We start from the raw sequence: 25,954 nt of genomic DNA, 5'->3' as shown, positions 1-25,954 counted from the left end.
AGTCACCTTGCTTGCGTTCAGTTTTCAGATCTCCCATCCCCAAAGATGTGGAGCTTAAGAAGCTAATTAGTTAACATAAAATATCTTCAGTGGGGGGCAGGAGAATCAGGGAAGGGGATGTGTTGATGGGCAGTGAGAGAGTATACATGTCTGGCTTTCTATCCATTAACAGTCTTTATCTGCAAAAGAAAGTATGTAAACAATTCCAATTCCATACTGGAGTTGGGTCAAGCATGACTGTGCCATCAGACCATTCCTTCCCTCAATATTTCTTGCTGCAAAAATATATCAGGACTCCAGTAAAGCTCCCACTTGAAAGGTGATCATGGAGAGAACGACATCCTAAACATTGAACAAGTCAGGATTCTTTCCAAGCTCAATGTCCCTGGCATCAACACTCCCACCACATTCAGCCAGCACGATGGAGCATGAGATATCAAGGAATTCACAGAAAATGCACCAAGGAATTCCTTGAATAGAATCTTCACCAATTCATGGGAAATCCTGGTTTGTGACTGGTCAAAATAAAGGACCATCCATAAAGTACAAGCGTCTCAAGTCTCTACAACAGCAGCAATGGAAGCCACAAACACGCCACGGAGGAAGAATTAAATATTTTGCTTGTTCTATCTACATGAAGAACAGCATCCCAGCTGTGCTAGAGTTTGCAGATCTTGCACGGAACCCTCAGACAACAGAAGTTTGATCTGATGCCTGTGCCAATCTCTTGTTAAAAATCCGGACGAGACAATTCCTGTTGTGATTCAATCCATCTTTGGTTTTTTTTGCTAATCATGTTTCTCTTGCATGGCTTGTTTTAATGACAAATTAGTTTTAAAAATTTTTTACTGGGGGCCTTCAAGATTTAGTTACAATAAAATAAGGAATTTGTGATACTAAAGCACATTTATCCTGCTTGATTTAAAAATACAACTAGAATATCAGAGTCAAAGAAAAGAACAGCACAGAAGCAGGCTCTTTGGCCCATCTAGACCATACTGAACCATTTAAGCAAACAGCCTACTCCCATCACTATTACATTTAAAAAAATACCTGAATGTGTCATCCCTCTTGACGCAGAGAGGGCATTTGATCGTGTGGAGTGGAACCATCTTTTTACGGTTTTAGAAAAATTTGATTTTGGACAAAATTTTATTACATGGATTAAATTGCTATATTCATGTCCCAGTGCTTCTGTTTTGACCAAATCAGCAATCCCAACCTTTAACATTAAACGTGGCACCCAGCAAGGGTGCCCTTTAAGTCCCTTACTTTTTGATCCGGCCATACAGCCATTGGCGATTGCGTTTTGTAGCTGTTAAAGTAGTAATTAATCAATTTACTTACCTCGGTATTACAGTAACAAGGAACTTCAAGCGCCTTTTTCGAGAAAATTTCACTAATCTTTTAAATCATACAAAACAGAGTTTGGCACACTGGTCACCTTTGTCTATATCTCTGGTAGGTCGAATTAATGTTGTTAAAATGTATATCCTTCCTAAATTTTTATACTTATTTCAATCTTTACCAATTTTTATTTCTAAAGATTTTTTTGATTCGTTAGATTCTATTATTTCATCCTATCTACAGAAGGGCAAACATTCCAGACTTACCTTAAAAGGGAAGGTGGCATGGCCTTGCCTAATTTTCACTTATATTACTGGGCAGCCAATATACGTTGTCTTACTTTTTGCTCTTTCTTTTACAATCAGTCTGACTGCCCAAAATGGGTGGCAAAGGAGTTGAACTCTTACAAGGATTTCTCCATTTCCGCACTTCTTGGTTCTGCATTTCCTTGTCATTTGCCCAAACTAATTGTTAATCCTCTCATTAGACATACTCTGAGAATATGGGCTCAGTTCAGAAGATATTATTGGTCTTCACGGTTTCTCTCTCTCTAGTCCTATTTTATATAACCATCTTTTCTGACCTTCTATGTAAGACTTAACATTTCATGTCTGGTCAGGCGTTTTGAAGATCTTTTCATAGATAATTGTTTTACAATTTTTGAACAACTGTCTGCAAAGTTTAACCTACCTAATACTCATTTTTTTTTAAGATATCTTCAAATTAGACATTTTATTAATCCTTTAATACCAAACTTTCCTGAGATGCCCAAAAGAAAACATTGTGGACTTGTTTCTTTGTATAAATCCATTGGGTAAAGGTTTAATATCTACTATTCGCGATAACAGACAATAGACAATAGGTTCAGGAGTAGGCCATTCAGCCCTTCAAGCCAGCACCACCATTCACTGTGATCATAGCTGATCATTCACAATCAGTACTCTTTTCTTGCCTTCTCCCCATATCCCTTGACTCCGCTATCTTTAAGAGCTCTATCTAACTCTTTCTTGAAAGAATCCAGAGAATTGGCCTCCACTGCCTTCTGAGGCAGAGCATTCCACAGAACCACAACACTCTGTGTGAAAAAGTTTTTCCTCAACTCTGTTCTAAATGGTCTACCCCTTATTCTTAAACTGTGGCCTCTGGTTCTGGATTCCCCCAACATCGGGAACATGTTTCCTGCCTCTCGCGTGTCCAATCCCTTAATAATCTTATATGTTTCAATCAGATCCCCTCTTATCCTTCTAAATTCCAGTGTACACAAGCCCAGTCGCTCCAATCTTCCAACATATGACAGTCCCACCATCCTGGGAATTAGCCTCCTGAACCTACGCTGCACTCCCTCAGTAGCTAGAATGTCCTTCATCAAATAAGTTAGCTACCTTGAGGCATGCCCCCTTTGATAAAATTAGAACTGCCTGGGAGCATGATTTAAATATTTCTCTGTCCAATGAGGTTTGGGATTCAATTCTTAAGTCAGTTAATTCAACCTCTTTATGTGCTCGCCATTGTCTTTTGCAGTTCAAGGTTGTTCGAGGCTCATATGTCTAAAATTAAATTATCGCGGTTCTATCCTGATATTAGTCCCTTTTGTGACAAGTGTAAAGGGGGTGAGGCTTCTCTTATTCAGATGTACTGGGCTTGTCCTCGTTTGGAAAAATTTTGGACAGAAGTATTTTTAACTTTATTCCATATTCTTAATTGCCACTAACCCTTTGATTGCTCTTTTTGGCACCTCGGGTGAAGTTGACATGCATTTGAGTCTGACTAAACGTCGAACATTATCTTTGCCTCTCTTTTGGCTAGACGTTTAGTTCTTCTTAGGTGGAGAGATGTTGCCCCACCCACTCATGCTCAATGGCTTGGAGACATTATGTCCTGCTTAGACCTTGAAAAGATTCATTATTCACTTCTTAATTCGGACATAAAGTTCCATAAGGTGTGGGGACCTTTTCTTGAGTATTTTCATAATTCCTCTTTAGATTAAAAGTTTATCCTTCTTTTTTGTATTTTATTCCCTTGCTTTCAGTTGTTTTTTTCTGGTTAAGTTTTACGGCTTTTTTCATGTGAAATATATTACAGTTTAGGTAGTAGGCAATATACTTTTTTTATATTTACAGATCTGTGGTGACAAAAGCTCTGTTTAACTTTTTTTTACATGGAAATGGTTGGCTTGGAGTTGCGTAGTGGGAGGCTGGGGAGGATACTAACTATATATGATTTTATTTTGGGTGCTTTTTCTTTCATCATCATCATCATCATCATCAGGTGCTATGCCCAGTTTGAACTTTAACTGCCATGGCCCACACACTCCTGTTTCGGGTCAAGTGGATCAATTCATTGGTATTCATTTCCAATTCTCTGGCTGCTGTCTCCATCATCATTTGTCTTTGTCTTCCTCTTGCTTTCTTCCCATCAATCTTTCCCATAATTACCGTGCATTCTAACTCCTCTTTCCTAATCACATGTCCAATGAAGTTATGTTGCCCTTTCATGATCTCATACATTATTTCTCTTTTTGTGTTTGCTCTGTTCACGACATCCTTGTTAGATATTCGTTTCATCCATGATATTCTTTGCATCCTCCTCAAAAACCACATTTCTGCTGCTACAATTCATTTCCTCATGTTACTTGATATTGTCCAACATTCTGAGCCATATAACATAACTGGATAAACGTAACATTTCAGTACTCTGAGGGGGGTTGTCATGCCTGGTTTAGTATTGGTCAGTATACTCTTCATTCTCGTAAAGGTGTCTTTTGCCATCCCTATTCTTCTTTTGATGTCCAAGTCACACCTGCCATCTGATGTCACCCAGCTTCCTAAGTAGCAAAAGTTCTGTACTTGTTTTATGTCTTCCCCGTTTATTGCTCCAGCTTTCTTAGGAAGAGTGATAAATACTGATTTTTTCATCTCTTCTGGTATTATTCCAGTCTCATAAATGTCATTGATTAAATCAGTAAGTTTTTCAATTTCATAATCTTCAAGGGCAATAATTTGTTCTATTACTAATTCATCAGGACCTGCTGCCTTTCCTTTCTTCATCTTATTTATTGCATTATGAACTTCAGATTTGAAAATACTTGGACCTTCAATGTTTTACTTAATTTCTGGTTTTTCGCCTCAATCGTCTTCTTTTTCTTTACTGTTATGAACTGTGTATTAGACATATTTGTTTTGCACTGTGTAGATCTCTTTTTTGCTGGTGGTTTTTTTTTGTTGTATTGTAAATGGGGTATATGGGGTGTCAGGGAGGGGTAGTACCTCTGGCGGGGGAACATGTCGCATTCTTTTCAAGGCAGTTAGTCCACCTTTGGTCCCCACCTGGCACTCAGCTCTCACCTGTGGCTCCCCGTAGCTGTTTGCATGCGACAGCGGCCACACCCCGGGCAACAGCTTCGACAAGCCGGCTAAACCAGGTGAGGGTAGGCGACGGGTCTCAAACCCTCGGTGAGATAGGGAGTTGTCTATCCCAGCATGTGAAGACAGACTCCGACAGATTGAGTGGACGAGACCAATGGAAGGTGCAACAGTCAAGAAGGCAGTCTCTGCAAGCATCGTGGAACGTGTAGAGCAGGACAAGACACAGAAGACGTCCTGGTCATCCACTGCGCCTAGTCCCATCTCCAGCCGTCTCGACTCTGTCTTGCCACTGGATCCAGATGGGAATTGGGAAGAGGGAGTGAGGCTGACGCTGCGCAACTCTCCCTCACTTAAATCCAAATCACGCGCTAGTCTCGACACCATAATGGTGTCGAGGTTCTCATCGACATTGACGATGGACGAACCCACATATTGTAGGAACTCATAAAAAAATTAATAAAAAAAATAAAATGCTCACCGATTTTCTACATATTTTGTTATATTAAGAATTCTGTCATGAGTGAAAAACCCATTCAGAAGAACCATTATTGAAACATGTTCTATGCGTGCCAATGATGGTTACTTCTTGGGAAATGATGTAATAACTTCCCCAGCAACATTCCAATGATTATCAGCCTGACAGCAAATGAACTGGAAATCACATCATCAGCACTGGAATGAGTAACAATTGAAATTTCTCAATTAGTTATCTGGACTGGTACAGTTTAACATAGATGTGGGAAAGAATGAATTTTCAGCTGCATGGCTCTTGGGGGGGGGGGGTGGGGAAGCAGCAAAATTCAATTTCTTGGCCAATATATTTACAATGCCGCCAAGTAAATGTCAAAGAAACCTCAGACATAAAAGTGCAGTGTTTCAGTTGGATCGTAAATGAAATATTTCCACCATTAATGCTCAGTATGTTCTTACAAATACATTAGTAATAAATTTAGTTTGTAGCACTGAACATTATTAAATATATTTAACTTTTTCTGGAAGTTACCCATCACTTTAGTAGACTTTGAATACGTATTGCATGTATGAACAAGACAAGGCTGTACCTAAAGCCAACAGCAGAAAAATCTGATGAAACAGTTTAGCAGATTTTAAGTCATGTGGTACTCAAATTATAATTTATGATCAACAAAGGTTTCTGTTGAGGTCTCACCCATCACCTGCTGTTGGGTTCATGTTCTACAAAGCCCTTAACTCAGGAGATTTTAAGGCCTCATCTGGTATCTGCAGGTACCCTCACTACAGGGAGGTTTTACTATTACCATCCTCTTTAAAGACCAGCTTTCAGGGGTAGAAGCACAAACTGGCAGGTGATAGGCAAGATCAGGTGAAGGAGAAGGTGGGTGGCTGGGGAAGGGGTGATGACGCAAAAAGCTGGGAGGTGATAGGTGGAAGAGATAACGGACTGAGTTGGAATCTAATAGGAGAGGACAGTGGACCATGGAATAAAGGGAAGGAGGAGGGGAACCAGATGGAGGCGATAAGGGAAGAGAAGGGGTGAGAGGGTAACTAGAATGGGGAGTAGAAAAAGAGAGAAGGCTGGGAGGGAGGGGAGATATAATTACCGGTAGTTAAAGAAATCGATGTTCTTAACAACAGGATGGGGACTACCTAGACAGAGTATGAGGTGTTGCTTTTCCAACCTGAATGTGGCTTGTGAAAGCAGACGAGGTCACGGACAGACCTGATGGTATGGAAATGGTAAGTCTAAATGAAATGGATGGCTACCAGGAGATTCTGCTTTTTGTGGCAGAGCGAAAGCTCTCTGCCACCCAACCACCTTACCCCTCACCTAATCATCTGTCAGCTTGGGCTCCTCCCTCTCACCCCATCTTCTTATTCTGGCGTGCCCACTCACTTTCCAGTCCCAGTCAAAGGTCTCAACCTGAAACGTCAACTGTTTACTCCCCTCCATAGATGCTACCTGACCTGCTGAGTTCCTCCAGCAATTAGTACGTGTCTGAGATTCCATAGCTTTCGAGTAGAGAATTCTAAAGGTTCATCACCCTCTAAATGACAAAATTTTCCTCATTTTACTCCTAAATGCCTGACCTCTTTTCTTGACTACATCCCTTAGACTCTTCAAAATTAAGGGAAATATCCTTGCTGTCAAAACCTATTCTGTATGTCCCAATGAGGTCAGCTCTCAATATTCTAAACTATCCTCTAATCTCTCCACATATCTCGGTTGTAACATCTCAGTCCAAAGAAGCAGCTGGATTAGTCACGTAAATATTATGGCTACAGAAGCAGGTCGGGGGCTGGGTATCCTGCCACAAATTGCTCATTTCCTGAGACCACCCCCCGAGGCCTTCCGCATCTAAAACAGCCCGATGGAAGACTCTTTACATGTATGGATGAGTACAGTGCCAGCAATCCTCAAGAAGATCAACACCAAACAGGGCAAATCAGATTACTTGATTGGCTCCTAATGAATCACGCCAATTTTTTTTTGATTTTCATCCTAAACATTCCCTCCAACTCAAAACACAGTGGGTGTAGCATGCACCATCTACAAGATGCACTGCAGTTACACATCCAGGTTACTCCAGTAGCACCTTTGAAAGCCCTGAACTGCAACACTGAGATGGAAAAGGGCGGTAGATAAATTGGAACAGACCCTGAAAGGCTTCCCTCCAACTCTCATACCATTCTGACTTGGAAATATATCACAATCACAAGAAGCAATAATAGGCTACCAGATCTTTCAAGCTTGCCTGCCATTCATTATAATGATGGTTGATCTATTCTGGTCTCTTCTCTACCGGTCCTATTATCCTAAATTCCTCGATCTTTTAAATATTTATCTACTTCCACCTTAAATCTATCTAAAGATCTGATCTCCAGCACATCCGGGGGCAGAGAATTCCAGAGATTCACTTGTCTTCTGAGAAAAGATATTTTTATGCACCTTAGTGTTAAATGCTGGCTTTTATTTCATAGCCATCTCCCCTTGTTTATGGTTCTCCCTCTGGCTGAACTACCTCAACATCTATCTTGCCACATCCTCTTAGGATCCTCATGTTTTAATAAGGTCACTCCTCTTTCTTCTAAACTCTAAGGAACAGAGACTCATACTGTCTAATCTCTCTTGACAGGACCATTCTCTCATCATAGGAATTAGCCTGGTGAATTTTCTTTGGAGTGGCTCCAATACAGCTGTGTCCTTTTATGGGCAAGGAAACCAAAACTACACACATATGCCAGATATGACCTTACCAATACCCTGTACAACTGTAACAAAACTTCTCATTCTTAAACTCCAAACTCTCCGCAATAAAAGGCAACATGCTAATTGCCTTCTTAACAAACTAATATTTTGTGATTCATAAACTGGAACATCTAGATCCCTCTGAACTGCACTCATTTGTAATCTATCTCTATTTAGATAATAATCAGTTTGTATATTCCTCCTATTGAAGTGTTTGACTGCGCGCTTAACCACATTTAAGCACCTTTTGCCCAGTCACTCTATCCTGTTGCTGAAATGCCATGCCCTCATCACAGCACGTTTATTTTCATATCGTCAGCAAATTTGCAAACCTTGCATACTGTCCATTCCTACAACGTCGAAAAGTCAAAGTCCTGTTTATTGTCAAATGGACAAGTGCAATGAATGGTTGAAGAGAAGAAGCCATTCTTGAGCCTGATGATGTGGTGATGTCCTTGAACCTGAACCTCAGGGTTCTGTACCTCCTACCTGATGGTAGCTATGAAAGAATGATATTGATGATAGATGTTACCTCTTGAGGCAATCCCTGGCGTACTCCGCAAGTTTCATCCTTCCAGCCTGAAAAATCACATTAGTCCAACTTTGTTTTCTGTGACACTAGTTTTAAATCAATGCTGACACACTTTCTCAAACAGTCTGGGTCTTTAATTTATGCACCATCCTCTTATGTGGCATCTTCTCAGATACCTTTTGCAAGTCTAAATATGTTACATATACAGATTCCCCTCTGCCAACTCACCCTTCTAAAATTACAGAAGAATCATTCTACAAATCATCGAAGAAAATGAAAGCAGAACCTAGTAACCATGGTATTTAAAAGGTGCTCTATTATTACATACTTTTACGTGGAGGCACATTTAAATGTCTAAACATTTTCTAAGAAGATTTCAAGGATATATCTTTGGGAGTGAAACCTATGTGATGGATGATTCACGGATGTAATGTCAGTAAAACATCATGTACAATGCAAGGGGGCTCTGCAAATGAGCTGTGTGATACATTTTCAAGCTTTACTTCAACTTGCTTCTAAAGATTTAATGACTAAGACTCCATTAATATAACCATGGGTAATTGGTGCCTCTGAGTGATTACAGCATTGACATAAAAATAGCATGTGTAAAGTGTATAATGCACACCTTAGCAAGTCTGGAGGGATCACGATAAGGCACTGTTCCATGCTACAGGATACCTACATAAAGGCACTCTCCTTTTAAGAACTAGCTGTGCCTTTTCATTTCAACAACACATTAAAGCTTCGATACTTAACTGCACATGTTTGTCGATGGTATACCACGGTCACATCTGGTCCAGCTTTGCAAAGAGCACTGTGATCATAAGTATTGTGAAATCAGGATATATTATTTTTGTTGGTTTCCATGCTCGTAATGATCATAACGAGCACTTAAGAGATTATTTGTGTGATTGTGGCTGTATTAGTTACAGAGTGTAGTCCTCATATGGTTGTTCCATTTACCGCCATACATAGCTTAAATATTTTCAGACTATTACCTTATCAGCAAGATGTTTATACTGACATGTTATTATTATAAAACTTGTATTTTGTAAATAATGAACACATTTCTTTTTGCATTTTTGGTTTGGATCTATAGCACATTTTCATGTAAGGTGATTTGTACATAGTTAAAAGTGAAGACTGGTAACATTCAGATGCATCCTAATAATTTAAGGTTATTGAGTAACCTTATATTAGGTTCAAACTATATGTCTAATGTTGCTGAGCCAAATATAAACACTAAAGTTTTGTTTTTGTATGTTCTTAAAGTGTACTTCTTGGCAAATGCTTTTGATACTTTGTGCCAATAGCTTATCTATCACATAGCTGGTAAAATATTTTGTACTTTCTGATCCACTGTTATATTTAATAAAAGTTTTACTACTTAAAAAAAAAGGAAATACCAAAGTCTCCAGCAATGGTGTGGGGAGCTCTTCCCTTTGGCCTCATGCACTGCCATTTTTCAACTAATTCAGCAGAGGTCAGTGTTGTTTAGATCCTTTAAAGGGTTGCAATTCCAACACTGTAACCATAACCTCACTATCTCACTTTTTTACAAAAATATACAGTATTTCTGTTTATTTATTACTGTATATATTTTTTTAAATATACAGTATTTCTGTTTTTGCACTTTTAAAAAATCTATTCAATGTAAGTAATTGATTACCTGTTTAATTATTATTTTTTTTTCTCTTCTATACTTAGTTTAGTCAGTTTAGTTTAGTCATACTTTATTGATCCTGAGGGAAATTGGTTTTCGTTACAGTTGCACTATCAATAATTAAATAGTAATAAAACCATAAATAATTAAATAGTAATATGTAAATTATGCCAGGAAATAAGTCCAGGACCAGCCTATTGGCACAGGGTGTCTGACCCTCCAAGGGAGGAGTTGTAAAGTTTGATGGCCACAGGCAGGAATGACTTCCTATGACGCTCTGTGTTGCATCTCAGTGGAATGAGTCTCTGGCTGAATGCACTCCTGTGCCCAACCAGTCCATTATGTAGTGGATGGAAGATATTGTCCAAGATGGCATGCAACTTGGACAGCATCCTCTTTTCAGACACCACTGTCAGAGAGTTCAGTTCCATCCCCACAACATCACTGGCCTTACGAATGGGTTTGTTGATTCTTTTGGTGTCTGCCACCCTCAGCCTGCTGCCCCAGCACACAACAGCAAACATGATCGCACTGGGCACCACAGACTCGTAGAACATCCTCAGCATATTCCGACAGATGATAAAGGACCTCGGTCTCCTCAGGATATAGAGATGGCTCTGACCCTTCTTGTAGACAGCCTCAGTGTTCTTTGACCAGTCCAGTTTATTGTCAATTCATATCCCCAGGTATTTGTAATCTTCCACCATGTCCACACTGACTCCCAGGATGGAAACAGGGGTCACCGGTGCCTTAGCCCTCCTCAGATCTACCACCAGCTCCTTAGTCTTTTTCACATTAAGCTGCAGATAATTCTGCTCACACCATGTGACAAAGTTTCCTACCGTAGCCCTGTACTCAGCCTCATCCCCCTTGCTGATGCATCCAACTATGGCAGAGTCATCAGAAAACTTTGAAGATGACAAGACCTGTGCAGTAGTTGAAGTCAATGTGTAAATGGTGAAGAGAAAGGGAGACAAGACAGTCCCCTGTGGAGCCCCAGTGCTGCTGATCACTCTGTCGGACACACAGTGTTGCAAGCACACGTACTGTGGTCTGCCAGTCAGGTAATCAAGAATCCATGATACCAGGGAAGCATCCACCTGCATCGCTGTCAGCTTCTCCCCCAGCAGAGCAGAGCGGATGATGTTGAACGCACTGGAGAAGTCAAAAAACATGACCCTCACAGTGCTCGCTGGCTTGTCCAGGTGGGCGTAGACACAGTTCAGCAGGTAGACGATGGCATCCTCAACTCCTAGTCGGGGCTGGCAGGCGAACTGGAGGGGATCTAAGTGTGGCCTAACCACAGGCTCCGGAGCAGCTCCAGAACAAGTCTCTCCAGGTCTTCATGATGTGGGAGGTCAATGCCACCGGTCTGTAGTCATTGAGGCCGCCGGGGCGCGGCATCTTCGGCACAGGGACGAGGCAGGACGTTTTCCACAACACAGGAACCCTCTGGAGACTCAGGCTCAGGTTGAAGATATGGCGAAGTACTCCACATAGCTGAGGGGCACAGGCTTTGAGCACCCTGGTGCTGACACTATCCGGGCCTGCAGCTTTGCTTGGGTTGAGACGTTTCAGCTGTCTTCTCACCTGTTCAGCTGTGAAGCCCACCGTGGTGGTTTCGTGTGGGGGAGGGGTATAGTCATGAGAGCAGGGTGGGGGACTGTGAGGAGGGGTAGGAGGGGAGAGTGGAATATGTGCTGGTTGGGGGCCAACAACAGATGACTCATGTGGGGGATGGACAAGGGCCACAATGTCAAATCTGTTAAAGAACAGGTTAAGTTCGTGGGCCCTGTCCACACTACCTTCAGCTCCTCTGTTGCTAGTTTGCCGGAACCCAGTGATGGTCCTCATCCCCCTCCAGACCTCTCTCATGTTGTTCTGCTGGAGTTTCCACTCAAGCTTCCTCCTATACCTGTCTTTAGCCTCCCTGATCCTGGCTTTCAGGTCCCTCTGTATTGCCCTCAGCTCCTCCCTATTTCCATCTCTAAACGCCCTCTTTTTAGTGTTCAGGATGTCCTTAATGTCCTTTGTTACCCATGGCTTGTTATTTGAATAACAAAGGACAGTTCTTGTCGTAACATTGCAGTCCACACAGATGTTGATGTAACCAGTTGATGCACTCTGTGAGCCCATCAATATCCTCTCCATGTGGCTCACAGAGTGCCTGTCAGTCTGTCACCTCAAAACAACGCTGGAGCACCTCACAAGCCTCCTCCAACCATTTCCTCACTGTCCTCGAGGTTGCAGGTTTACTCTTCACCAGCGGCACGTAGCAGGGTTTTAGATGCACCAGGTTGTGATCTGACCTTCCCAATGGGGGGAGGGGAGAGGATCTGTATGCATCCTTAACGTTAGCATACATCATATCCAGAGTCCTCTCCCCTCTGGTTGTGCAGCTCACATACTGCGTGAAGTTGGGCAGTGTTCTAGCCATGGTAACACGGTTGAAGTCACCCGAGATGGTAATGAGGGCACTCGGGTGCTGCGTTTGTAATCTGGCTATGATGGTGTAAATGATGTTACATGCCGACATCAGGTTGGCAGAGGGAGGGATGTACGCAACAACCACAATTGCATGTGAGATTTCCCTTGGCAAATAATATGGCCGGAGTCCAACAGCAAAAGTTCAATATCCGGGCTACAAACACGTTCCTTGATCGTAATATGACCAAGATTGCACCATCTGTTGTTTACCAGAACAGCAAGCCCCCTTCCTTTACATTTATCGCTCTCAGTGCAATTCCGGTCAGCCCGAATGGCCTGGAAGCTCCCTATGGAAACGTTTTGACCGGGTATGTCCTCGTGCAGCCACGTTTCAGTAAAACACATAACACTGCTCTCCTGAAATGTTCTCTGACTCCTGACAAGCGCCGTCAGTTCATCCATTTTATTACCCAGCAATCTCACATTGCCCATAATGAGAGAGGGGAGACACGGCTCATAACTTCTCTTCTCCATAAGCCTCTGTTGTCTCGACCCGGTCCTCTTCCCTCGCCTTTTTGATCCCCCTCTGCATCCTCTGTGTGTTTTCCTCCAGATTTCAGCCGGGGTGTCTGCCGCTCTGTTCGCTAAACCGGCTGGCATAAGCGCAATCAGCTGGTCCCTGGAATAAACAATGCGACCATACTGCTGCCACGCTAATGAGACGTGTCCAAATGTAACTATTTCCAGCGCTAAAAACCCAAATAAAACTCTCTCCACCAGCATGTTAGAGAGGGTGCAGGTTCAACGTGTTACCGTGAGAAAAAAAATACAACAAATAACGTAAGTTAAAAAATTTAAAAAGTAAGAAAAGTAAGAAAACTAGACGGAGCAACTGTAATAGGTTGCATGCACGACCGGCGCATGTGCACTTACCATATTATGTTTTGCATTGATCAATATGTATTATCAATGCATATTATGTATTGCATTGATCTGCCACCACTAAGTTAATAAATTTCATGTCACATGCGGGTGATAATAAACCTGATTCTGAACCATAGCTTTCTATTCAGTCTTCCCTCATTTGATAACTTAGCCTCTGCAGAGCTCATTATTCTATTTGCCTCCTTGAAAACCCGTGATTTCGACCAAAGTTTCCCTTCAGGTTGCACCCAATCCTGAGTTGGAATTATATTACGGTTCCTTCATCTTTGCTAGCTGAAAATCCTAGCACTCTCTTCCCAGCATCAGTGTGCAAGTACTTTCCCCAGAATGACTGCACTAGTTCAAATGGCAGCTTTGAACAATTTGGGATAAGAAATAAATGTTGACCTTGGAAGTGACACCACATCCTGAAAAATAACTGGAAATTTATATGTTCTTACAACTGTTTGTATAAAGAGTTTCTTCTGAACTCTCTATTTTATTTCCCAGTTCCTTTCTTCAACTTCCACTAGTTTCAGAAATTCTCATGTGGAAGTGCTTCTTCAAATCTGATGCAAAAAATATTCACTATTTTAAAGATCAATATCAGGATAATCCTCAGACTTCTTCTTAAAGAAGACAGCCCCATCCTCTGCAACCTTTTCTGACTTATTTACGTCATTTTAGATCTTAAGTCATACCAATAATCAGCAATTAAAGTGCAAGAATACAAAGTGTAAAATTTGCAAATTGCAGAGCTCTAACTAGCAGGTCAAGCTGTGCTAATGGGGACAGAATAATGCAGCCAACATCGTAGATCATGACCTAGAGTAGAAATGGTCATTTCTGATGCACACAGAGAAAGTGAAGCATCTGAAATTATAGAATTTAATATTATGTGCAGATATAATATCTGAAATCATTGCAACTTTGTTTTTACAAAGAAATTAGTCAAAGTGCATAAAGGAATTTAGAATTACATTTTCAGCATGATTTTCAAAGCAACGTTGATATTTAAATGACACTAATTTGCACAAAGCCTGTAAATGGGATCAGTGTAAATAGATATAATGGCAACATTGACATGGGAGAGAGTGTGAAGGGATTATTTGTATGATGTCTGTGTCTGACTCTTTCTGAAGCATATTATTACAGATATTCATTACGGGTACATGATTATATTAGTATTTGGAGTTCCGGTGGTGTAGTGACAAAATTCACCTGCAGAGTATGATAATGAGATGGACAGACCCACATGTCATTCATTTGTTTTAGTGTTCCAAATTCCATTAATTACTGAATTATTTGGGATTCTACAGCATAAATACACATGCTAACATGAAAAACTAAAAGGCAATATTTTGAAAATACTCCTGCTAATATACATTTCAGCAATAATTAAGTGTTCAAAAGTGTTTAGGAGTACACACTAATATAAAATAAACCTGGTCAATGAAAGTAACCAGGATTAATACCTAATGAACATTTTAAATTCTATGAGTATTATTATTAAAATACTAGTATCTTTGCTTAAAGGAACCAAAGATCTCCCTAAATCTAAGTAAGCAAATATGTTAACCACCAAATATTTAATTAAAATGAAATTCAGTTTTAATTAAATTAAAAATTAGAAAATATAGGTTTTAAAATGAGTTTTAGGAAATTACATAACAGTTACAGGACAGAAACTGCTCATTCACAAGATGCAAGAAAATAGGTGCAGACATAGGCCACGAGCCCCTTAAGTTTACCCCAGCATTCAACATGATAATGGCCTTGGCTCTGTTTTTGTGCCTTTAATTTCTCAGTCTTCAAAATATTTATCCATCCAGTGATCTGTCCTCCACCACCTTAAGGACAGTGAATTCCAAACTTAAGGGCAATGATTTTCAAAGATTCACTATCATTGATGAGTAGAAATGTCTACGGAACCTCAGAGCTCTTAGTCTGGTATTCATGCTCCACAAGCATCAAAAACCCTTAGTTCAACTCATTCTGAAATTTCCATCTGTTACTCCTTTCTCTCTGTTAATATCTGCTGAAATGTATATTCATTACAGTATATAACTCAACATTGTGGCACTCCCATCCATATAAATGGCTGTTCAATGTACTAGAATGCAGCAGCACTCCAATGCTCCTATTTCAGCTCCTTAGATAAGCTTATTCCAAAGTCTTAAAAGCATTCTCTTGAGTTTTCAATTTAAAGTAAAAACATTTATATGATAAGTGCTTGAAATATTCAACAGGTCAGGCCACAAACATGAGGAGAGAAACAGTCAACATTTCAGTTTAGAGAACCTTCTTCAGAACCTGATATTTGTATTACAATTACTGACAGAATTCTCTAGCAATGCTCCCAATAATGTTGATCTTGCTAGAAAGGAGGCAAGAAGTATAAAGTACGAATTAAAATAAAAATTTGATACAAGTAGCTTCCTCAGTTCAGATCAGTTTCGGATGAGTTTATTGTCATGTACCTATGTACTAGGGTGTCTTGCTTGTGTGAAGCGCACAGTGTTATAACACAATTTCGAATTTCCCATGCTCAAAAACTGTCCATAACTTTAGAGTTTTACATTAATTTTGGTATTTATATCATTCTCATCCAGTAATGACAATGGAGTGAATCAGACTTACCACATGTGGCTATCAGCACACTCTGGGCTGAGATTAACAGCATTCAAAGCAAACTCTTTACCTGAAGAGAATATTATGAAAACATAAATTACACTATGTACAGAATTTACCACAGATGTAACTTTTAGGATTTATGTTAACAGAAATGAAACAAAACCAGAATAAACAATAGATGTGTTTTTAGTTACTCGAACACAATATATTTCAAACTGTGATACAGAAAGACTTTCAGTTGGGCACAAATGTCATGTTTTGCTCAATTTAATCTAACTTAATTTAAGGTAATCGGCATGGCATCTAAAACTTTGAAATACTTCTTATAGATATGTAGTAGAGAGTATATTGATTGGCTGCATCCCAGCCTAGTATGGAAACACCAATGTTCTTGAACGGAAAATCCTACAAAAAGTAATGGACATGGCCCAGTCCATCCCAGGTAAAGCCCTCCCCACCACCGAGCACATTGACATGAAACAGTGACGCTGGAAAGCAGCATCCATCATCAGGAACCCCCACCACTCAGGACATGGTCTCTTTTCGCTGCTGCCATTAGGAAGAAGGTACAGGGAGCCTCGGGACTCACACCATCAGGCTCAGGGACAGTTATTATCCCCCAACCATCAGGCTCTTGAGCCAAAGAGCTTCAGTTGCCCCATCATTAAAATGTTCCCTTGAATCTCATTCAAGGACTCTTCTTCACATGTTCTCGATACTTATTGCTTATTTAATTTTTATTATTATTTCTTTTGTATTTGCAGTTTGTCTTTTGCACACTGGTTGAACACCCAAATTGGTGCAGTATTTAATTGATCCTATTATGGTTATTATTCTAATATGGAATTATTGAGTATGCCCACAAAAAGTAAATCTCATTTTGTAGATATAATCTCATATATGTACTTTGATAATAAATTTACTTTATAATGAATGCACTTAAAATTAGATAGCAATTAGGGGCTAAAAGGTTTGAGTAAACAGAGCATAACAGGATAAAAGTCATAAAATGTAGAGAAAGGAAAATTATAAATCAAGATTTTGTATCTGTATGTCTGAAAGAGTAATGAAAGAATTGACTGCAATCACATATACCAGCCACAAAAGTGATATATAGTAGATAAGAAAGGGGGGCAAAGATCAGGCAAATACACTATGAGAGAAAATGAGAACGTTCATTTTTAATTTAGTAATGGATAATTAATCCGAATGGTTAAAGTTGTGGAGCTCTGATACACAGAGGATCTGGTTATCCAGTGCATGATTTATAAAAACTATAATTCATTGCAGGTTCAGCAAGTAATTAGAAAAGTAACAGAATGTCACTCTGCATTTTTAGTGCACGTGAGACTTTGGTGAAATGACATTTCAAGCAGTATGTCTGGTACTGCTTTCCCCTTTCAAAGTCAAAGAGTGACAGAGCAACACAGCACCGCACCAAGCCCTTCTGTCCACTTTGACCATCAAACACCCAGTTTTACACTAATCCCACTTTCCCCACCTTCCAATTAGCATCTCCACCCCAGGTTCCATTACGCAGCCTAACGGACCCACTAATCTGCACATTTTTGGGATGTACATAGGAGGAAACTAGATCACTCAGAGGACCCTTATGCAGCCACAGAGAGAATGTGAAAACTCCACACCAGAGGTCAGTATTGAACCTAGGTCGCGGGAGCTATGAAAAGGCAGTTCTGCTTGCTGTTTAAGGCAGACTACCTGCCATTTCAGGTAGGAAGTAGGTCAAAGATGGTTTACTAGATTAATACCTGAAATGGCAGATTTCCTTAAAAGGGAAGTCTGAGCAGGCTAGTCTTATATTCACTGGAGTCAAAAGTGAATTGATTAAATGATAGAAGATTCAAAGGGAAATTGACAGCTGAATGTGGAGAGGGTATTTCATGTGGGAGAGCCCAGAATTATAAGGCCATTGTTCAAAAATAAGGGTTGTCCCACTTAAGATTGAGACAAGGCAGATTCCCCCCCCCCCCCTTTCAATTGTTAAGTTTTTTTTTGGAAACTTCCTTTATCAAAGAACAGTGGAAGCAGAGACAATCAGTATTCCAGACCGATTCTTCATAAGCAAAAGAGTAAAAGGCTACCAGACACAGAAATGAATGTGGAGTTAAGGGTGCAGTTAGACCACACTTGATACTAAATGACAAAACAGACTCATGGGATAAAGTGGTCTATTCCTACATCTAATTAAATCTTTGTAGATTTAGATGTTGATGCAGGAATACCCATAAATCAGAAGTACTGTACTCATTCAATATTGTAATTAAATCCAACTCTTTCCTGAATGAAATCAGCTCAGAGAACCTCTGTTGTCTCTAAAGGAGAAATTCTTTTTTGATCTGCAAATCAACTCCTTGCTGTATCACAAACCCGAGAAAATCTGCAGAATGCTGGAAATCCGAGGCAAAGCACACAAAATGCTGGAGGAACTCAGCAGGTCAAGCAGCATCTATGGAAATGATTAAACAGTCGAGACCCATGAAGGGTTCTGATGAAGGATTTGGCCCGAAACATCGGCTGTTTATTCATTTCCACAAATGCTGCCTGACCTGCTGAGTTCGTCCAGCATTTTGTGTGCTTTGCCTTGCTGTATCAATATTGTACCGCAAGGTGAAAAATAGACTAAAGTGTGTCATTCAATGACTTTATAACCCTGTTAAAAGGAAATTAATAAAAAGGAGCATGGATCTTCCTGAACGGGCAGCAATACAAGCTTTGAGATAAGAGGTGATAGATAAAGTGAAAGTATTCTCCCAAATCCATAAAAGATGGGGGGAAAAAATCTAGATTTTATTTCAGAATCAGGTTTAATATCACTGGCATAGGTTGTGAAATTTATTAACTATTTCTATTGGGGAAGTATTTGGGAGTACTGTAACCGTTTTTGTATGTTAGCCTTTCACTCATCTGGTAATCACAAGCAAATTATTTCTTGATGCATTGTCAAGGGATATAGGCAAAACAATTGTCAGCCTTGCTTGGGATATTTGATAAGCATAAATGTAAGACTCTGCTCTGGGCATTCTACTTTATAACTGCATCTTAAAAGCTGTGATGATATTATTCAAGCTCAAAGACACACTTGTTCAACTAAAAAACTCTTAACAAATAACAAAATTCAACAAGCTCTAATTTTTCAAATTAAAGAACACAAAGAAAAATTTTGTTTACATGCCTTACCAATCATAGCATAGTTTTTTTTCTCTTCTACATCCGATGCAATGTCATGCATATCACTGTATGCCCTTGCTAATCGCCACAGAAATTCCACTTTGTCCCAGAACTTGAAAAACAAATATTTATTTATCATAAATAAAATCTAAAAATGCAGGAAATGTTTAGCAGCATTTCTGGGGAAAGATACTTAGAAGATCCTGATTGATGACCTGTCTTCAGAAATGGGAAAAGTTAGAGTGTAAATTCATCTAAAAGCTGCAGTAAAGGAAGGAAGGACAAATAGAACAAAAGAAGGGTGTATGTTAGGGGGTAGAGGAGGTCAGACTGAGAGAGTACTTTGCATCACCAAGGAGAAGGATGTGGTTGATGGTGAGATTAGGAAGGGTATGTTTATATTCTAGGACATGTCAATATTAAGGAGAAGGTGACATTGGCTGTCTTGAAAAACATTTTGGTGGATAGGCCTTCAGGACTTGATGGGGTCTTTCTCAGGATACTTAGGGAAGCAATAACAGGAGCAAACCGGGAAATTATAGGCCAGTTAGCCTTACAGCAATGAAAGGGAAATTACTTCAGAAAGTTCTTAGGGCAGGATTTACTCTAATTTGGAAAAGCATGCACGTATTAGTGATAGTCAGTATAGCTTTGTGTGGGAAAGGTCCCGTCTCATCAATTTGATTGATGTTTATCGAGGAAGTGACAAAGATTATTAACGAGGATAGAGCAGTAGATGGGGACTTTAGTAAACCATTTGTCAATGTTCCTCATGATAGGCTGATCACATTAAAACTAAGGCACAAAGTAGTGATACAGGAGAGATTTTCTGATGGAAAATGGTGACAATTGGTGTTTCTCAAGGATTAACGGTGGACCACTGTTATTTATAACATATACATTAATGATCTGGATGAACGTGCAGGTGGTCTGACATTTGCAGATGACACAAAATGATGGAATATATTATTAGATAGAAATTGATGTCTAAGACAATTTGGAATTTTAATGTTGCTGATGTTTACCTTGAAACATTAAACATCTTTCTGGTTTTAGTCATTTGTTTCATTTTTTAAAATGTTGAAATGTTTGTAATTTTCATAAGAAAGAAATGAAGTTCTTTAATTGTTATGTATGTAAAATACTCCAAATATTCAGAAAACCATGGACAGATTTGGAGAAGTGGACAGACTGGATTGCTTTTGCAGGATGTGAGTATGGGCTTGAGGAGATGATTGGCCTTCATGTGCAACAATTTTATGAATCTGGATTCCTGCTTTCAGTGCACAATTGAACTACATTGCTGTAAGCAAAGCTTACCAGCAATGTTTGTATTTGATAATTTTGTATTTGAGGATAATGAGCACATTTTCCTTGACCAAGTGCTAGTCAGGATTTACCATTTAACACAAGATATAACAGAGTACACAGTCGTTTGCACCTACCTGGTCTTTTTTCTCAAGCAGTAACTGGAATCCTTCTCTTTTCTCTTCCATGAGGCTGCCATGCAGCTGATCTGCTTTCTGCATCAGAGCATCAAATTCACTGGTCTCATTGTCCTCACTAGCATCTTTCAGTGAAGCTTCAAATACAGAGTTCTCAGTGCAATGTTTCAATCTGTCCTCTTCAGATTCATCTTCTGTATCTGTGTGTGCGGTGATGTAACTGCAAATTAAAAGTTTATTAGTTTATTCTACCGAGTGTGCTATTGACACCAAAGCAAGCATCATTACAAAAACATGGTGAAATTAATTGAAATGACCCTGACTGGTTAAACCACTGCTGTGCCCAGTATGAGTCAAGGGTGAGATGTCTAAGTGACCTTGTTCGATAAATAGCCACAACTCTTTAAATGTTTTTTTATGCTTTATTTGTTGCTTTTGCATTCACTTTTAAGTCACTGCTAAATTCTATGACAACCATCAGCAAGTTATTCTTTAAAAGCAAAACAAAACTCTATTATGTATTACACAACAGCTGTAGCTGGGGTAATTAAAGTGCTAGAAAAATAAGCCAGTTAGGCAGCACTTTGCACAGAGAAAACCAGAGATAATGTTTCAGGTCAATAGTTCTTTGTCAGAACCACAGAAGTGAGGAAATAAGTTTGTTTAAAGCTGCAGAGAAGTAGAGAACAGGTCAAAGACATAACAATGAAATGTTGGAAAGACTGAGAAACAGTAAATGTGGAACGAGAAACAAGATAATGTTTCAGATCAAAGATCCTTCGCCAGAACTAAAGGATTGTCTATGATAACATGGAAACTAAGGTTGTCCTGGTGGCATAATGTTTTTCGAGCCATGTAGTCATGAGGACAATTGGAGAGGGAGAAAAGCAAAAGGACATGCTGCAATTTGGCAGAACATTGTAGGCCTGCTTGGTATTTCCAGCACTTTGTTTTTTTTACTTCAGATTTTCAGCATGTTTATTTTATGCTTTTTCGCAATAGCTTTTGTTGGATTAACCAAAACTCAAATAGCACTACATATACTGACCAACTGCAGGAGGAGGGCTTTAATAATTTGTCAGGCAAAGGCATTGTAGAATCACTTATTTTCTGTAATGCACCTTCCCGCATCCATGACACCTCTTGTTACACATCTTTCCTCAAAGCCCACTACAGGTAGTTCATCTAAAATCTAGAAATGAAGCAGCTAAGGAGATTATCAGTACATCTGTGGTCATGACTATCAAAAATAGAGGAACACAACTCCAAAACTGGATGGTGACAAGAATTACATAACAGAAACTAGATTGACTTACGCTTACTTGACCATAGGATCAAAGGAAATTATAATCATATTAATGCTGCTAAATAGCAACCTTTCTGAACACATCATTAGCTCTTAATCATCTGATATCACCACACAGAGAACAGATTGCAAGGCTCATGATTTCTCTGAGGGCCTAATACTTTCTCAGAATAGATATATGGCAACCAAATATTAGGCAGATACAAAAACCTCTGGGCCTCATTATGACTAAATGTGTTCCCCTGTTAACACACAGGTTATAAGTTAGCTTGAGTGGAGAGTGGTGGAAGATGCAGTTGTGAAGAGTCCACGTCAAAGAACATGTTCTTCTTTAAGTTTGCTTAGCTGGACATAGATGCTGGATTCTGGAGGCTTTAGATGAAAAAAAACACCATAAGTGGACAGCAGATAATACGCAAGTTATTAGCAGTCCTCCAATGTGGGTTGTATGGGGTGTCCAGGGAGGGGTAGCATCTCTGGTGAAGGGGCTTGTCACGTCCATTCCGGGGCAGATCACTCACCTTTGGTCCCCACTGGACACTCAGCTCTCGCCCGTGGCTCCAAATAGCAGTTTGCATGTGACAGCAGTCACACCCCGGTACAATGCTTTGACAGGTGGGCTAAACCAGGTGAGGGAAGTTGGTGGCCTCCTGCCCCAGTGAGGTAGGGACATCCCTGCCCTGACATGTGAAGTCAGCTCCAGCAGTTTGGATGAAGGAGATCTGCAGTGAGATCCAGCGGCTAGGAAGGCGGTTCCACAATGCTTCACGGAGAGCAAAAGGCATGGCAAAGCACAGAGGATGTCATGGTCATCTACTGCAACCAAGAAAGACCCCACAGTTTGTGAGGCTCGTTTGTACCACTGGCTACTTCTGAGGTCGAGGGAGTGGGACTGCCCCAGTGCAACGACTTTTCCACTTTAAAAACCTCTCCTGCGCAGGTTTCCCGTCATCATCGGACACGATGGACAACCACCACCTCCAATTCACACCTTCCATAACAACCAAGAGAACAGTCCGGTAAAAAAACTTCATGAATTGCTGCAACACAATTTCACAAGGATATTGCCCAGGGATACGTTGCCAGTTCGGGAGAAGTGCGATCATAGCAATCTAATTCATTTATGTAGGTATCAATCAATAAATGATAATATCCGCATACTAAAAATGGTGGCAGAAACCACAGTTGTGACATTACAATGTGACGATATCTACGTGCGACTGCTCCTTTGCAGATTTGAACGGCGATGTGTTGAAAGGGGAATTTTGACGGAGAAGCATGAAAGTAAGTAGGTCCACTTATTGTTCCTATGTCTCATCCCACATTAACCCAATAAACCAATAACAAATAAGTTGCATCTTCATTTAATAGAGACTACCTCTTTACAGAGGCTGATAGAGCAGCTCGCATATTACAATTCCTCAGAAGTATCTCATTCGGAACAGGGATCAATGCAGAACCTTTAGAATTTATACCCGTTTTAAATTGGGCCAATTTGTGAACCACTGGCTCAGAACTGTATAACTGAAATACAAAGTTCAGGGTTGCGAATCCAACACTGTGTTCACTTTGTTTTGCTGCCTTCATCAAGGGAATGCGGTGCCAAGCAGCAATGGGCCCAGCACATTGCTGGATCACAAATGCTGTAGAAATTCCAAACTTGTGTAGCATGTCGGTTTTCATGGCTTATTTCTATAATCACCCAAATAGTCAGGCACCAGCTGAGAGGACAAATTGATTTCAGGAAAAGTTTATTAAAAAACAATAATTATGGAATTAAGTAAATTTGCAGTTTGGAAGGATCTATCAAATCACTTAAGATGATAAATGTATATAAAGCTGATTTTAATTGTAGTCATGATCCACAAGAGGAGAGATAAGGCATTACACTCACTGGCAATTTTTGTAGCTTATCCATTTTGAAGATGATATTGAGGAGGTCACTTGATAACTGGTGAAAATCTAAAAGCTATTAAACTAGTGCATTTTTTTGCATTGCAAAGAAAAAGCCTACATTTATTGGGGTACTCCAGTTTTACTAAAATGTCCTAAGTCTTTTCATAACCTGCCTTTACTTTTCTAATCCAATTCCAAGGCATGGTTTTTCATTTCTTGCCCTTCACACATTATTGCAAAATTGCTGTAGGTACAGTGGGCATGCACCAACAAATAGTGTTGGACCACAGAAAGGAAAATTCTCCGGCTGTGCCGGAAGCATTTTTAAGAGCATATTAGAATACAGAAACTTTTTTGTCTAGAATATACACACAGTGGTCCCTTTATTAGGCATTTCCTGCACCTAATAGAGTGGCTACTAAGGGTATGTTCGTGGTGTTCTGCTCCTGTAACCCATCCACTTCAAGGCTCGACGTGCTGTGCACACAGGGATGCTCTTCTGTACGCCACTGTTGTAACGTGCAGTTGCTTCAGTTACTGTCGCTTTTCTGTCAGCTTGAACCAGCCTGGCCATTCTCCTCTAACTTCCCTCATTAACAAGGCATTTTTGCCCTTAGAACCACTGCTCACTAGAATCTTTTTTTGTTCTTTCCACCATTCTCTGTAAACTCTAGAGGCTGTTGTGCATGAAAATCCCAGGTGATCAGCAATTTCTTGGAATACTCAAACTACTGTGTCTAACACCAACAATCATTCTACGGTGAAAGTCACTTGGATTATATTTCTTCCCCGTTCTGATGTTTGATTTGCACAACAACTGAACCTCTTGACCATGCCTGCATGCTTTTATGCACTGGGTTGCTGCCACATGATTGGCTGATTAGCAATAATAGCAATAATGAGGTGTAAAGGTGTACCTAATAAAGTGGCTACTGATACATCTTAAAACAGGAAGTAATATTGCAAGAATAATATTTAAATAAATTAGAGAAAAAGGAAGAAGTTAACAGCAATATTTGTTAACAATAATATATTAGCAGTTAAAAGAAAAGAAAGCTGGCCGGTGGTGTAGTGGCATCCACATTGGACGTCAAGGTGAGCGGTCCCAGGTTCGAATCCAGCCAGCTCCGTGCACGCTTTCCATCCGTGCTGGATTGAGTGTCGAGCTAGCAACTCGGCCTCGTCAATAACAGACAATTGCTAATGAAACAGCAAAGTTGCCGCCCGATGTGCCACAAGATGCGGAGTGGAACAACAGCAAAAGAAGAAAACATGCGGTTATAAGGAAGGCAAATACAGAATTCACAAACGCAAACATGAGGAAATCTGCAGATGCTGGAATTTCAAGCAACACTGCCTGGCCTGCTGCGTTCACCAGCAATTTTTATGTGAAATACAGAATTCATATAGTTTGGCATAAAAGGTAATTAAGGATTATTCACACTAAAAGACATAGTCTATAGACCATCTAATGGTGGAAGGAGGTGGAAATGAGTCAACAATCAGCATGAGGGTTTTCTACTAGCTGGGTATTATTTGGACAAAAAAAAGGTAGGGACAAGGTGTGGGAATGAGATTCCTACCAGGGCTCTGATCTCACTTATGTAAAAATCTCAGCAAGACTCATCTGATGTATTAATGGGGAATGAATCAAAGCAGAGAAGAGACAGAGGGGAAAATTGAAGAATAGTGATCATAAAATAATATACTTTAACATGATACTCAAGAAAGCAAGTGTAACATAAATTTGGTTTCTAAAATGGTGAAAAGTTAACTTTTAGGAGATTGAAGATAACATTTTGAAAGATAAAATTGGGGTAGTTTTAGCGCTTGCTTCTTTCTGGCGGGTCTGCTTTAGATTTTGCCTTGGGGTCTTGGGCTGGGGGGTGGCGGGAGGGGCTTCACGTTTTAGTTTGTTTTTCTTTGGGCTATATACATTATTGAAGTACTGGTTGCGTCCTTTTCCCCGGTATCTTTTGTATGTTCTGTTTCCTCTCCGG

The 25,954-nt window shown here is 40.0% G+C and overlaps 1 protein-coding gene across 1 annotated transcript in view; it reads right to left on the bottom strand.

Moving 5' to 3' along the window:
- LOC134342488 (regulator of microtubule dynamics protein 2) overlaps nucleotides 1-25,954 on the bottom strand; it is a 93,127-nt gene that overhangs the window by 35,068 nt on the left and 32,105 nt on the right. Inside the window, exons 2-4 of the mRNA XM_063040686.1 lie at nucleotides 20,753-20,972; nucleotides 19,317-19,419; nucleotides 16,125-16,185 (exon numbers count right to left, since the gene is read on the bottom strand). Of these exons, the coding sequence (XP_062896756.1) occupies nucleotides 16,125-16,185; nucleotides 19,317-19,419; nucleotides 20,753-20,972 (384 nt within the window). The remainder of the gene's footprint in view (nucleotides 1-16,124; nucleotides 16,186-19,316; nucleotides 19,420-20,752; nucleotides 20,973-25,954) is intronic.

Source organism: Mobula hypostoma, chromosome 2 (assembly GCF_963921235.1).
Source record: "Mobula hypostoma chromosome 2, sMobHyp1.1, whole genome shotgun sequence".
Classification (NCBI taxonomy): domain Eukaryota; kingdom Metazoa; phylum Chordata; class Chondrichthyes; order Myliobatiformes; family Myliobatidae; genus Mobula; species Mobula hypostoma.
This window is presented reverse-complemented; position numbering and strand designations above follow the sequence as displayed.